We start from the raw sequence: 15,000 nt of genomic DNA, 5'->3' as shown, positions 1-15,000 counted from the left end.
CAGAGAGAGAGATAGAGAGAGAGACAGAGAGAGAGAGAGAGAGAGAGAGAGAGAGAGAGAGAGAGAGAGAGAGAGAGAGAGAGAGAGAGAGACAGAGAGAGAGAGATAGAGAGAGAGACAGAGAGAGAGAGACAGAGAGAGAGACAGAGAGAGAGACAGAGAGAGAGAGAGAGAGAGAGAGAGAGAGAGAGGGAGAGAGAGGGTGAGAGAGAGAGAGAGAGAGAGAGAGAGGGAGAGAGAGGGTGAGAGAGTGGAATGTGTGTGTGAGGGGGAGGCAGTGTCAGAGGCCAAACTGCTCTCTTGGAAAAACAAACACTGCATTGATTTCTCTCTAAAGATATACACTCCTGGAGGACACACACACACACACACACACACACACACACACACACACACACACACACACACACACACACACACACACACACACACACACACACAGACACACACATGAATGCACTAATACCCACACCGAGAGGTCTGCCCTCAACACATCTACTTCTACACTAATCACTATTAAATTCACTGTACAGAATTTAACATAATGTAGCTGCAGTTTGACTATAGAGAAATGTATTAAAACTGTTTACAACATAGTACTACAGTAATGTATTAAAACTGTCTACAACATAGTACTACAGTAATGTATTAAAACTGTTTACAACGTAGTTCTACAGTAATGTATTAAACTGTCTACAACATAGTTCTACAGTAATGTATTAAACTGTCTACAACATAGTTCTACAGTAATATATTAAACAGTCTACAACATAGTTCTACAGTAATATAGTTAAACGGTCTACAACATAGTTCTACAGTAATATATTAAAACAGTCTACCCAACGTAATTGTACTACAGTAGCAGTCAAAGGTTTGGACCCACCTACTCATTCAAGGGTTTTTCTTTATTTTTACTATTTTTTACATTGTAGAATAATAGTGAAGACATCAAAACTATGAAATAACACATTTGGAATAATGTAGTTTCCAAAAAGTGTTAAACAAATCAAAATATATTTTATATTTTAGATTCGGCCAAGTAGCCACCCTTTGCCTTGATGACAGCTTTGGACACTCTTGGCATTCTCTCAACCAGCTTCATGAGGTAGTCACCTGGAATACATTTCAATTAACAGGTGTGCCTTGTTAAAAGTAAATGGATGGAATTTCATTCCTTCTTAATGTGTTTGAGCCAATCAGTTGTGTTGTGACAAGATAGGGTTGGTATACAGAAGATAGCCCTATTTGGTAAAAGACCAAGTCCATATTATGGCAAGAACAGCTCAAATAAGCAAAGAGAAACTACAGTCCATCACTACTTTAAGACATAAATGTCAGTCGATCTGGAAAATTCTTCAAAAGTTTCTTCAAGTGCAGTTGCAAAAACCATCAAGCGCTGTGATGAAACTGGCTCTCATGAGGACCGCCACAGGAAGGAAGACCCAGAGTTACCTCTGCTGCAGAGGATACATTTATTAGAGTTACCAGCCTCAGAAATTGCAGCCCAAATAAATGCTTAACAGAGTTCAAGTAACAGACACATCTCAACATCAACTGTTCAGAGGAGACTGTGTGAATCAGGCCTTCATGCTCAAATTGCTGCAAAGAAACCACTACTAACGGGCACCAATAATAAGAAGAGACTTGCTTGGGCCAAGAAACATGAGCAATGGATATTAGACCAGTGGAAATCTGTCCTTTAGTCTGATGAGTCTAAATTTGAGATTTTTGGTAACAACCACCGTGTCTTTTTGAGACGCAGAGTAGGTGAATGGATGATCTCCGCATGTGTGGTTCCCACTGTGAAGCATGGAGGAGGAGGTGTGATGGTGTGTTTTTTTATTGGTGACACTGTCTGTGATTTATTTAGAATTCAAGGCACACTTAACAGCATTCTGCAGCGATTCGCCATCCCATCTGGTTTGCGCTTAGTTTGACAATGATTTGTTTTGCAACAGGACAATGACCCAACACATCTCCAGGCTGTATAAGGGCGATTTGACCAAGAAGGACAGTGATGGAGTGCTCCATCAGATGACCTGGCCTCCACAATCACCCAGCCTCAACCCAATAGAGATGGTCTAGGATGAGTTGGACTGCAGAGTGAAGGTAAAGCAGCCAACAAGTGCTCAGCATATGTGGGAACTCCTTCAAGACTGTTGGAAAAGCATTCCAGGTGAAGCTGGTTGAGAGAATGCCAAAAGTGTGAAAAGCTGTCATCAAGGCAAAGAGGTGGCTACTTTGAAGAATCTAAAATATAAAACATACACTGGGTGAAAAGGGTCCATATCAGTGGATATCTTTACATGACATGTTTGATATTCTAAAGAATACAGACCATGTACAATGCATATTTGGAGTTTTGTGGATTTGCACCATATCCTGACATTCTGAATCCAGATGTGTCTGTTAGACGTATATAATAATAGTGGGATTACTCTGAATTATCTCACATGGACCTTTCCTATGGCCGGATATGGACTCATTCAATATCCTGAGATATGTGACATCCTATTTTCTCTCTTCATGTTGACTGTATACATCACATATGTGTTTTTTCAGTCCATTCAAGATATCAAGCTATATTGATTGCAGATATGCTTTTCTTGGCTAAGGTCCATATCCAGATGTTGATATGCTGAAAATAAGGAGGATTTCTGATGCATTTCTGAGTTTTCAGCACATGCTCAATCATTTCACAAATGTAAAATCCATATTTTTCTTTCATGCACAAAGAATTGTGGATTTTGGTATGACTGGATATTGACTAATTAGATATCCTGAGATCGGCCTATGAGGACATCTTATGTTCTCCATATGATGACAAATACTGACAGTAGGCCTACACAGTATATGTTCTCAGCACATATAATGCACAATATCTTGATATGCTAAATAAGAACCATTTCTGAAGGCTTATTTGAGTTTTAAGGACATGCTCAATAATTTGACAAATATTAAATCCATATCATTCTTTCAGACACTAGCTAAATGTTTTGTATTTCATCTGCATAAAGGCACTGGCAACCCTCAAGTTAAAAGCACTGTAACTGGTAGCCTAGCAACAAGAATCACCTCTTTTTCTGTTGTGGAGTTTCAACTGTCATTTTTGAATTTGGTCGTAAACGGTCGAACGGACAACTGGAGAAACAAAGAAGTGAACGCTAAAGTGAGTAGCTAATTTGATATGTTTTATTTATTTTAGTAACTAGACTCAAGAACGTTAGCTAATTTGATATGTTTTATTTATCTTAGTAACTAGACTCAAGAACGTTAGCTAATTTGGCCAGCAGCTAGTAAGACTAGCTATCAAGCCTCAAGGTGATGGCTAACGTTTTTAAAACGTTTCAACGTATTTTGCATTACTGGTTACTATAATATAAACTCAGCAAAAAAAGAAACGTCCTCTCACTGTAAATGCGTTTATTTTCAGCAAACGTAACATATTTGTATGAACATAACAAGATTCAATAACTGAGACATAAACTGAACAAGTTCGCTGTCCATGGCAGAACACTGACTATCCTGTCTTGCAGGAAATCACGCACAGAAAGAGCAGTATGGCTGGTGGCATTGTCATGCTGGAGGGTCATGTCAGAAAGGATACCACATGAGGGAGGAGGATGTCTTCCCTGTAACGCACAGTGTTGAGATTGCCTGCAATGACAACGAGCTCAGTCCGATGATGCTGTGACACACCGCCCCAGACCATGACGGACCCTCCACCTCCAAATCGATCCTGCTCCAGAGTACAGGCCTCGGTGTAACGCTCATTCCTTCGACAATGAACACGAATCCGACCATCACCCCTGGTCACCGGACAAAACCGGACATCACCCCCCATCACCGGACAAAACCACGACTCGTCAGTGAAGAGCACTTTTTGCCAGTCCTGTCTGGTCCAGCGACGGTGGGTTTGTGCCTGTAGGCGACGTTGTTGCCAGTGATGTCTGGTGAGGACCTGCCTTACAACAGGCCTACTAGCCCTCAGTCCAGCCTCTCTCAGCCTATTGCAGACAGTCTGAGCACTGATGGAGGGATTGTGTGTTCCTGGTGTAACTCGGGCAGTTGTTGTTGCCATCCTGTACCTGTCCCGCAGGTGTGATGTTCGGATGTACCGATCCTGTGCAGGTGTTGTTACACGTGGTCTGCCACTGCGAGGACGATCAGCTGTCCATCCTGTCTCCCTGTAGCGCTGTCTTGGGCGTCTCACAGTACAGACATTGTAATTTATTGCCCTGGCCACATCTGCAGTCCTCATGCCTCCTTGCAGCATGCCTAAGGCACATTCACGCAGATGAGCAGGGACCCTGGGCATGTTTCTTTTGGTGTTTTTCAGAGTCAGTAGAAAGGCCTCTTTAGTGTCCTAAGTGTTCATAACTGTGACCTTAATTGCCTACCGTCTGTAAGCTCTTAGTGTCTTAACGACCGTTCCACAGGTGCATGTTCATTAATTGTTTATGGGAAACAGTGTTTAAACCCTTTACCATGAAGATCTGTGAAGTTATTTGGATTTTTACAAATTATCTTTGAAAGACAGGGTCCTGAAAAAGGGATGTTTCTTTTTTTGCTGAGTTTAGCTAGCTAACTTTTTCCAGTTAGGAATAGAAGCTACATTGTGGTATGGTTATGAAATGATCGTATTTCCTTGCAATATCGACACAATTTTGATCAATGGTTTATGCATTGACAGTTTGGAGAGGATTACAGACCAACTCTACCACCACGTTGGGTCTGGACTGTTTGGAGAGGATCACAGACCAACTCTACCACCACGTTGGGTCAGAACTGTTTGGAGAGGATTACAGACCAACTCTACCACCACGTTGGGTCAGGACTGTTTGGAGAGGATCACAGACCAACTCTACCACCACGTTGGGTCTGGACTGTTTGGAGAGGATCACAGACCAACTCTACCACCACGTTGGGTCTGGACTGTTTGGAGAGGATCACAGACCAACTCTACCACCACGTTGGGTCAGGACTGTTTGGAGAGGATCACAGACCATCTCTACCACCACGTTGGGTCTGGACTGTTTGGAGAGGATCACAGACCAACTCTACCACCACGTTGGACTGCCTCCATCATCCGTAACAAACAGGACTGGCAGGGCTTTTGATGGTCTGCAACTTTAATGTTCTGTTAAATAAATAAAATAAATGTTTAGTAAAGATTGGTCTACGTTTGCATGTTTTCAGACAACAGCTGTTCTGATTGGAGCTCTGCATTTAATATACTGTTCTGATTGGAGCTCTGCATTTAATATGCAGCATTTTTTCAGAAAACAGCTGTTCTGATTGGAGCTCTGTATTTAATAAGCTGTTCTAATTGGAGCTCTGTATTTAATATGCTGTTCTGATTGGAGCTCTGCATTTAATATGCTGTTCTGATTGGAGCTCTGCATTTAATATGCTGTTCTGATTGGAGCTCTGCATTTAATAAGCTGTTCTGATTGGAGCTCTGCATTTAATATGCTGTTCTGATTGGAGCTCTGCATTTAATATGCTGTTCTGATAGGAGCTCTGCATTTAATATGCTGTTCTGATTGGAGCTCTGTATTTAATATGCTGTTCTGATTGGAGCTCTGTATTTAATATGCTGTTCTGATTGGAGCTCTGCATTTAATATGCTGTTCTGATTGGAGCTCTGCATTTAATATGCTGTTCTGATTGGAGCTCTGCATTTAATAAGCTGTTCTAATTGGAGCTCTGCATTTAATATGCTGTTCTGATTGGAGCTCTGTATTTAATATGCTGTTCTGATTGGAGCTCTGTATTTAATATGCTGTTCTGATTGGAGCTCTGCATTTAATATGCTGTTCTGATTGGAGCTCTGCATTTAATATGCTGTTCTGATTGGAGCTCTGCATTTAATATGCTGTTCTGATTGGAGCTCTGTATTTAATATGCTGTTCTGATTGGAGCTCTGTATTTAATATACTGTTCTGATTGGAGCTCTGCATTTAATATGCTGTTCTGATTGGAGCTCTTTATTTAATATGCTGTTCTGATTGGAGCTCTGTATTTAATATACTGTTCTGATTGGAGCTCTGCATTTAATATGCTGTTCTGATTGGAGCTCTGTATTTAATATGCTGTTCTGATTGGAGCTCTGTATTTAATATGCTGTTCTGATTGGAGCTCTGCATTTAATATGCTGTTCTGATTGGAGCTCTGTATTTAATATGCTGTTCTGATTAGAGCTCTGTATTTAATATGCTGCATCTATTTTTTGTATTTTTTTTACATAAATAGCAGAAATGTGTTTTTGAAATAGCAAGTTGGATTTAAATATGATGCTGTTTGCCTTTCCGTGCCTTGAATCCTACTGCTGAATATGGTGCTGTATACCTCAGATATGACACCTTCATAGGAAGAAGCATCATCATTTTCAGCACCTGAACAGGTCAAATAATTTGGCCTCTGGACATTTTTTTAAATGATTATTATTATTATTGTTTTTAATTGAACCTTTATTTAACTAGGCAAGTCAGTTAAGAATAAATTCGTATTTACAATGACGGCCTACCCCGGCCAAACCAGGATGACGCTGGGCTAATTGTGCACCGCCCTATGGGACTCCCAATCACGGCCGGATGTGATACAGCCTGCATTCGAACCAGGGTGTCTGTAGTGACACCTCTGGCACTGAGCTGCAGTGCCTTATATCGCTGGAGTATGTCTACTCCTTATATCTAATAACATGTCAGATATCCGGAAATATACAGATACAGATATCCCCTGATACTGACCCTTTTTCGCCCAGGGATAGTTCTAAGAATCTGCAGTAGAGAGACACAGAGACATGCTTGTGGCTCTCATTATATCAGACAACGAGAGGAAGCTTAAAAGCTGCAACGCTCAAATGCCTAAAAGAAATCTGTGTGTGTGTGTGTGTGTGTGTGTGTGTGTGTGTGTGTGTGTTTGCCTCCTTTCTTCTACAGTGTCTGCATTAACTACCACAGGGACTGACTGCCACAGATACTAATACACAGAGAGAGGGAGAGGGAGAGGGAGAGGGAGAGGGAGAGGGAGATGGAGAGGGAGAGGGAGAGGGAGATGGAGAGGGAGAGGGAGAGGGAGAGGGAGAGGGAGAGGGAGATGGAGAGGGAGAGGGAGAGGGAGAGGGAGAGGGAGAGGGAGATGGAGAGGAAGATGGAGAGGAAGATGGAGAGGGAGATGGAGAGGGAGAGGGAGAGGAAGATGGAGAGGGAGATGGAGAGGGAGAGAGATGGAGAGGGAGAGAGAGATGGAGATGGAGAGGGAGAGGGAGAGGGAGAGGGAGAGGGAGAGATGGAGAGGGAGACAAAAGAGAATCAGAGAACAAAGCTGGTGGAAGCTACTCTAATTTAAACTTACTGGACAACAAAAACTACAACACAGCCGAGTGGAGCGGACATGAACAACTGCACACACACACAGACAGACAGACAGACAGACAGACAGACAGACAGACAGACAGACAGACAGACAGACAGACAGACAGACAGACAGACAGACAGACAGACAGACAGACAGACAGACAGACAGACAGACAGACAGACAGACTCAAACAAACTCAGCAACATACGACATTACATCTAAATGCAATTAGACTGTGGTGCTAGTGTTCCTTCTAAATCACCAAGTACATACTGTAGTTATATAGAGACAGTACTACATGATGTAGTTATATAGAGACAGTACTATATACTGTAGTTATATAGACAGTACTATATACTGTAGTTATATAGAGACAGTACTATATACTGTAGTTATATAGAGACAGTACTATATACTGTAGTTATATAGAGACAGTACTATATACTGTAGTTATATAGAGACAGTACTACATACTGTAGTTATATAGAGACAGTACTACATACTGTAGTTATATAGAGACAGTACTACATACTGTAGTTATATAGAGACAGTACTATGTACTGTAGTTATATAGAGACAGTACTATATACTGTAGTTATATAGAGACAGTACTATATACTGTAGTTATATAGAGACAGTACTATATACTGTAGTTATATAGAGACAGTACTACATGATGTAGTTATATAGAGACAGTACTATATACTGTAGTTATATAGAGACAGTACTATATACTGTAGTTATATAGAGACAGTACTACATACTGTAGTTATATAGAGACAGTACTATATACTGTAGTTATATAGAGACAGTACTATATACTGTAGTTATATAGAGACAGTACTACATGATGTAGTTATATAGAGACAGTACTATATACTGTAGTTATATAGAGACAGTACTATATACTGTAGTTATATAGAGACAGTACTACATACTGTAGTTATATAGAGACAGTACTATATACTGTAGTTATATAGAGACAGTACTACAGTAGTCATTTAGCAGACTCTCTTATCCAGAGAGACTTACAGTAGCAACTATGGTTAAGTGCCTTGCTCAAGGGTACATTGACTGTACCATAAGGTCCAAGGAACTGTCCGTAGATATCAGACAGAATTGTGATGAGGCATATATCTGGGTTGAGCATGAAACTATTCTTAGAGGGTTGAAAGTTTCCAAGAGCACAGTGGTCTCCATTGTCCATCAGAGTCTACCCAGACTCTGCCTAGAGATGGCGTCCATCAGAGTCTACCCAGACTCTGCCTAGAGCTGGCGTCCATCAGAGTCTATCCAGACTCTGCCTAGAGCTGGCGTCCATCAGATTCTATCCAGACTCTGCCTAGAGATGGCGTCCATCAGAGTCTATCCAGACTCTGCCTAGAGATGGTGTCCATCAGAGTCTAGCCAGACTCTGCCTAGAGCTGGCGTCCATCAGAGTCTACCCAGACTCTGCCTAGAGATGGCGTCCATCAGAGTCTACCCAGACTCTGCCTAGAGCTGGCGTCCATCAGAGTCTATCCAGACTCTACCTAGAGATGGCGTCCATCAGTGTCTACCCAGACTCTGCCTAGAGCTGGTCTTCTGACCAAACTGAGCAACCGGGCCAGAAGGACCTTGGTCAGGTAGGTGACCAAGAACCCAATGACCGCTCTGATAGAACCTCAGAGTTCCTTGGTTGAGATGGGAGAACCTGTCAGAAGGACAACAGTCTCTACAGCACTTCACCAATCTGGACTTTATGGGAGAGTGGACAGACAGAATCCACTCCTGAAGACAGAAGCCACTCCTGAGAAAAAGTCACATGACAGCACACCTGGAGTTAGCAAAAAGGCAAAAAGGCACGTGACAGATCATAAGGCAAAATATTCTGTAGTCTGATGAGACAAACATGTACCTATTTGGCCTGAATGCAAAGACCTATGTCTGGAGAAAACCAGGCACACCACATCACCCGTCTAAAACCATCCTACCATGAAGCAAGGTGGTGGCAGTATCATGCTATGGGGATGTTTTTCAGCGGCAGGGACTGGGAGACTGGTAAGGATAGAGGAGACAATGAATGGAGCCAATTACAGGCAAATCCTTGATGAGAATCTGCTTCAGAGTGCAAACAACCTTAGACTGGGGATGAAGGTTTACCTTCCAACAGGACAATGAATCCAAGCATACAGCCAAAGCAATGCTGGAATGGCTTCAGAATAATAATGTGAAACTCCTTGAGTGGCCCAGCCAAAGCCCAGACTTGAATTCCATTGAAAATCTGTGGAAATTACTATTCACCGCCGCTCCCCATCTAACTTAAGAGAGCTTGAGAAATTCGGCAAGAAAGAATGGGAGAAAATCCCCAAATCCTGATGTGCAAAGCTGGTACAGACATACCCAAGACGACTCAAAGCTGGTACAGACATACCCAAGATGACTCAAAGCTGATCCAGAGATACTCAAGACGACTCAAAGCGGATCCAGACATACCCAAGACGACTCAAAGCTGGTACAGACATACCCAAGACGACTCAAAGCTGATCCAGACATACCCAAGACGACTCAAAGCTGATCCAGACATACCCAAGACAACTCAAAGCTGGTACAGACATACCCAAGACGACACAAAGCTGATACAGACATACCCAAGACGACTCAAAGCTGGTACAGACATACCCAAGACGACTCAAAGCTGGTACAGACATACCCAAGACGACTCAAAGATGCAATTGCCGCCAAAGGTGCTTCTACAAAGTATTGACATGAATGAGATATTTCTGTATTTCATTTTCAATAAATTTGCAAATATTCTAAAAGCATGTTTCCACTTCATCATTTTGTGGGGGCATTATGTGACAAATAAAATGTTATTTGATTTGATAGGACACACACACACCACTCCCTCTTTTACCCTCTCAGGGTGCTGGGCAGAGTCTTGCCCTTCTCTGATTGGCTGTAGCAGTTCCCTTGGGGTTCTGGCACCTCCCCTTTCTCCCTCAGCATGGCGACGGCTGCCGTGGCGATGATGCCCACTCCGTCTCTAAGGCGGCTCTCCAGGGGATACTCCATCTCGTTGTAGGACACAGAGATCATCCCCAGGGGATAGATGTCTGGGGTGAAGTCGGGGTTCCCTGTGGTCAGACTTGGTACGATCCAGATGTAGCCCGACCCAGTCAGACCCAGAGACCTGGCCTCTTCCAGTATATACCTGGAGGGGGGATCAGATTGTTTAGAATAATATACCGGAGAAGGAAGATGAAGTGAGACATCCCACTCCCTCATTTGTACTGTTTCAATGGAAATCAATGAACTAAGTAGACCAGAACCAGCTGCTATCACACTGGTGTATAAGGGACAGCTACTCCATTAAGTAGATAATGGTAAACGGCCTGACTGAGCTATCTTCATAAATCCATTACCTTTATATACTATTATATTGACGGTCTAGGATCAACACAGTTAAATGATGATCCAGGATCAACACAGTTAAATGATGATCCAGGATCAACACAGCTAAATGATGATCCAGGATCAACACAGCTAAATGATGATCCAGGATCAACACAGCTAAATGATGATCCAGGATCAACACAGTTAAATGATGATCCAGGATCAACACAGTTAAATGATGATCCAGGATCAACACAGTTAAATGATGATCCAGGATCAACACAGCTAAATGATGATCCAGGATCAACACAGTTAAATGATGATCCAGGATCAACACAGCTAAATGATGATCCAGGATCAACACAGCTAAATGATGATCCAGGATCAACACAGTTAAATGATGATCCAGGATCATAGTAGCAAGTCTCTTCCTAGGAGCAGTACAGCAGTATAACAGCCTCTAGTACCTAGCCTCTTCCTAGGAGCAGTACAGCAGTATAACAGCCTCTAGTACCTAGCCTCTTCCTAGGAGCAGTACAGCAGTATAACAGCCTCTAGTACCTAGTCTCTTCCTAGTAGCAGTACAGCAGTATAACAGCCTCTAGTACCTAGCCTCTTCCTAGGAGCAGTACAGCAGTATAACAGCCTCTAGTACCTAGCCTCTTCCTAGGAGCAGTACAGCAGTATTACAGCCTCTAGTACCTAGCCTCTTCCTAGGAGCAGTACAGCAGTATAACAGCCTCTAGTACCTAGCCTCTTCCTAGTAGCAGTACAGCAGTATTACAGCCTCTAGTACCTAGTCTCTTCCTAGTAGCAGTACAGCAGTATAACAGCCTCTAGTACCTAGCCTCTTCCTAGGAGCAGTATAGCAGTATAACAGCCTCTAGTACCTAGCCTCTTCCTAGGAGCAGTACAGCAGTATAACAGCCTCTAGTACCTAGTCTCATCCTAGTAGCAGTACAGCAGTATAACAGCCTCTAGTACCTAGCCTCTTCCTAGGAGCAGTACAGCAGTATAACAGCCTCTAGTACCTAGCCTCTTCCTAGCAGCAGTACAGCAGTATAACAGCCTCTAGTACCTAGCCTCTTCCTAGGAGCAGTACAGCAGTATTACAGCCTCTAGTACCTAGCCTCTTCCTAGGAGCAGTACGGCAGTATTACAGCCTCTAGTACCTAGCCTCTTCCTAGGAGCAGTACAGCAGTATAACAGCCTCTAGTACCTAGCCTCTTCCTAGCAGCAGTACAGCAGTATAACAGCCTCTAGTACCTAGCCTCTTCCTAGGAGCAGTACAGCAGTATAACAGTCTCTAGTACCTAGCCTCTCCCTAAGAGCAGTATAGCAGTATAACAGCCTCTAGTACCTAGCCTCTCCCTAAGAGCAGTATAGCAGTATAACAGCCTCTAGTACCTAGCCTCTTCCTAGTAGCAGTACAGCAGTATAACAGCCTCTAGTACCTAGCCTCTCCCTAGGAGCAGTACAGCAGTATAACAGCCTCTAGTACCTAGCCTCTTCCTAGGAGCAGTACAGCAGTATAACAGCCTCTAGTACCTAGCCTCTTCCTAGGAGCAGTACGGCAGTATTACAGCCTCTAGTACCTAGCCTCTTCCTAGTAGCAATACAGCAGTATAACAGCCTCTAGTACCTAGCCTCTTCCTTGGAGCAGTATAACAGTATTACAGGACTCTGGATCCTCTTCAGCTGAATATGAGCTTTAGAGTTGGCGTCTCCGTCCACAGCGTCCAGCGTTACAACACTCTGAAGGTCCCAACGCACAAAGCTGTGGTCCACCGTCACACGCAGGACATTTATAAACTCCTACAGACACGACAGACACAACGGTTACTGGTGTGTGTGTGTGTGTGTGTGTGTGTGTGTGTGTGTGTGTGTGTGTGTGTGTGTGTGTGTGTGTGTGTGTTTACCTGGTACCCGGGGAACTTAGAGGTGACTATAGAGAAGATGTGCCAGTCATATTCCTCCATAATGTTCATCATCAGTAAAGCCTCCTGCATCAGAGACGCTCCAAACTGGAAGAACGTAGACTTCACATCCTGGGGAAAGAGAGGGAGAGGGGGAGGGAGGGGGAGGGAGGGGGAGAGAGGGAGGGAGGTGGAGAGAGGGAGGGAGGTGGAGAGAGGGAGAAGGGGAAGGGATTGTTACCAGGCATGTCACAGAAGGAGAAAGCTAATATCAGTAGAAAGAGAGGTAGAAGAGAGGAGACAGGAGGATGACTATGGAGAGAAGAGGTAGAGAGAGGGCCTGGTGATTATATATAGAGAGGAGGTAGAGAGAGGGCCTGGTGATTATATATGGAGAGGAGGTAGAGGGCCTGGTGATTATATATAGAGAGGAGGTAGAGAGAGGGCCTGGTGATTATATATGGAGAGGAGGTAGAGGGCCTGGTGATTATATATAGAGAGGAGGTAGAGAGGCCTGGTGATTATATATAGAGAGGAGGTAGAGGGCCTGGTGATTATATATAGAGAGGAGGTAGAGGGCCTGGTGATTATATATAGAGAGGAGGTAGAGAGAGGGCCTGGTGATTATATATGGAGAGGAGGTAGAGAGAGGGCCTGGTGATTATATATAGAGAGGAGGTAGAGAGAGGGCCTGGTGATTATATATAGAGAGGAGGTAGAGAGAGGGCCTGGTGATTATATATGGAGAGGAGGTAGAGAGAGGGCCTGGTGATTATATATGGAGAGGAGGTAGAGGGCCTGGTGATTATATATAGAGAGGAGGTAGAGGGCCTGGTGATTATATATGGAGAGGAGGTAGAGGGCCTGGTGATTATATATAGAGAGGAGGTAGAGGGCCTGGTGATTATATATAGAGAGGAGGTAGAGGGCCTGGTGATTATATATGGAGAGGAGGTAGAGAGAGGGCCTGGTGATTATATATGGAGAGGAGGTAGAGGGCCTGGTGATTATATATGAGAGGAGGTAGAGAGAGGGCCTGGTGATTATATATGGAGAGAGGTAGAGGGCCTGGTGATTATATATGTAGAGGAGGTAGAGAGACTGGTGATTATATATAGAGAGGAGGTAGAGAGAGGGCCTGGTGATTATATATGGAGAGGGGGTAGAGAGAGGGGCCTGGTGATTACATATGGAGAGGAGTTAGAGAGAGGACCTGGTGATTATATATAGAGAGGAGGTAGAGGGCCTGGTGATTATATATGGAGAGGAGGTAGAGGACCTGGTGATTATATATGGAGAGGAGGTAGAGAGAGGGCCTGGTGATTATATATGGAGAGGAGGTAGAGAGAGGGCCTGGTGATTATATATGGAGAGGAGGTAGAGGGCCTGGTGATTATATATGGAGAGGAGGTAGAGGGCCTGGTGATTATATATGGAGAGGAGGTAGAGAGAGGACCTGGTGATTATATATGGAGAGGAGGTAGAGAGAGGGCCTGGTGATTATATATGGAGAGGAGGTAGAGAGAGGGCCTGGTGATTACATATGGAGAGGAGTTAGAGAGAGGACCTGGTGATTATATAGAGAGGAGGTAGAGGCCTGGTGATTATATATGGAGAGGAGGTAGAGGGCCTGGTGATTATATATGGAGAGGAGGTAGAGAGAGGGCCTGGTGATTATATATGGAGAGGAGGTAGAGGGCCTGGTGATTATATATGGAGAGGAGGTAGAGAGAGGACCTGGTGATTATATATGGAGAGGAGGTAGAGGGCCTGGTGATTATATATGGAGAGGAGGTAGAGAGGGCCTGGTGATTATATATGGAGAGAGGTAGAGGGCCTGGTGATTATATATGGAGAGGAGGTAGAGAGAGGACCTGGTGATTATATGGAGAGGAGGTAGAGGGCCTGGTGATTATATATGGAGAGGAGGTAGAGAGAGGACCTGGTGATTATATATGGAGAGGAGGTAGAGAGAGGACCTGGTGATTATATAGAGAGGAGGTAGAGAGAGGACCTGGTGATTATATATGGAGAGGAGGTAGAGAGAGGGCCTGGTGATTATATATGGAGAGGAGGTAGAGAGAGGGCCTGGTGATTATATATGGAGAGGAGGTAGAGAGAGGGCCTGGTGATTATATATAGAGAGGAGGTAGAGAGAGGACCTGGTGATTATATATAGAGAGGAGGTAGAGAGAGGGCCTGGTGATTATATATGGAGAGGAGGTAGAGAGAGGGCCTGGTGATTATATATGGAGAGGAGGTAGAGAGAGGGCCTGGTGATTATATATAGAGAGGAGGTAGAGGACCTGGTGATTATATATGGAGAGGAGGTAGAGAGAGGACCTGT

General features: G+C 43.7%; 1 protein-coding gene across 1 annotated transcript in view; it reads right to left on the bottom strand.

Moving 5' to 3' along the window:
• LOC115184389 (glutamate receptor ionotropic, NMDA 2A) overlaps window positions 1–12,785 on the bottom strand; it is a gene marked incomplete at its 5' end in the record, with an annotated part of 109,166 nt that extends 96,381 nt beyond the window's left edge. Inside the window, 3 exons of the mRNA XM_029745341.1 lie at window positions 10,259–10,555; window positions 12,380–12,552; window positions 12,657–12,785. Coding sequence (XP_029601201.1) covers window positions 10,259–10,555; window positions 12,380–12,552; window positions 12,657–12,785 — 599 coding nt within the window. The remainder of the gene's footprint in view (window positions 1–10,258; window positions 10,556–12,379; window positions 12,553–12,656) is intronic.
• Window positions 12,786–15,000: the final 2,215 nt, after the last annotated feature.

Source organism: Salmo trutta, unplaced genomic scaffold, assembly GCF_901001165.1.
Source record: "Salmo trutta unplaced genomic scaffold, fSalTru1.1, whole genome shotgun sequence".
NCBI classification, from domain to species: domain Eukaryota; kingdom Metazoa; phylum Chordata; class Actinopteri; order Salmoniformes; family Salmonidae; genus Salmo; species Salmo trutta.
The sequence above is the reverse complement of the archived record's forward strand: the minus strand, read 5'-3'. Positions and strand labels throughout refer to the sequence as shown.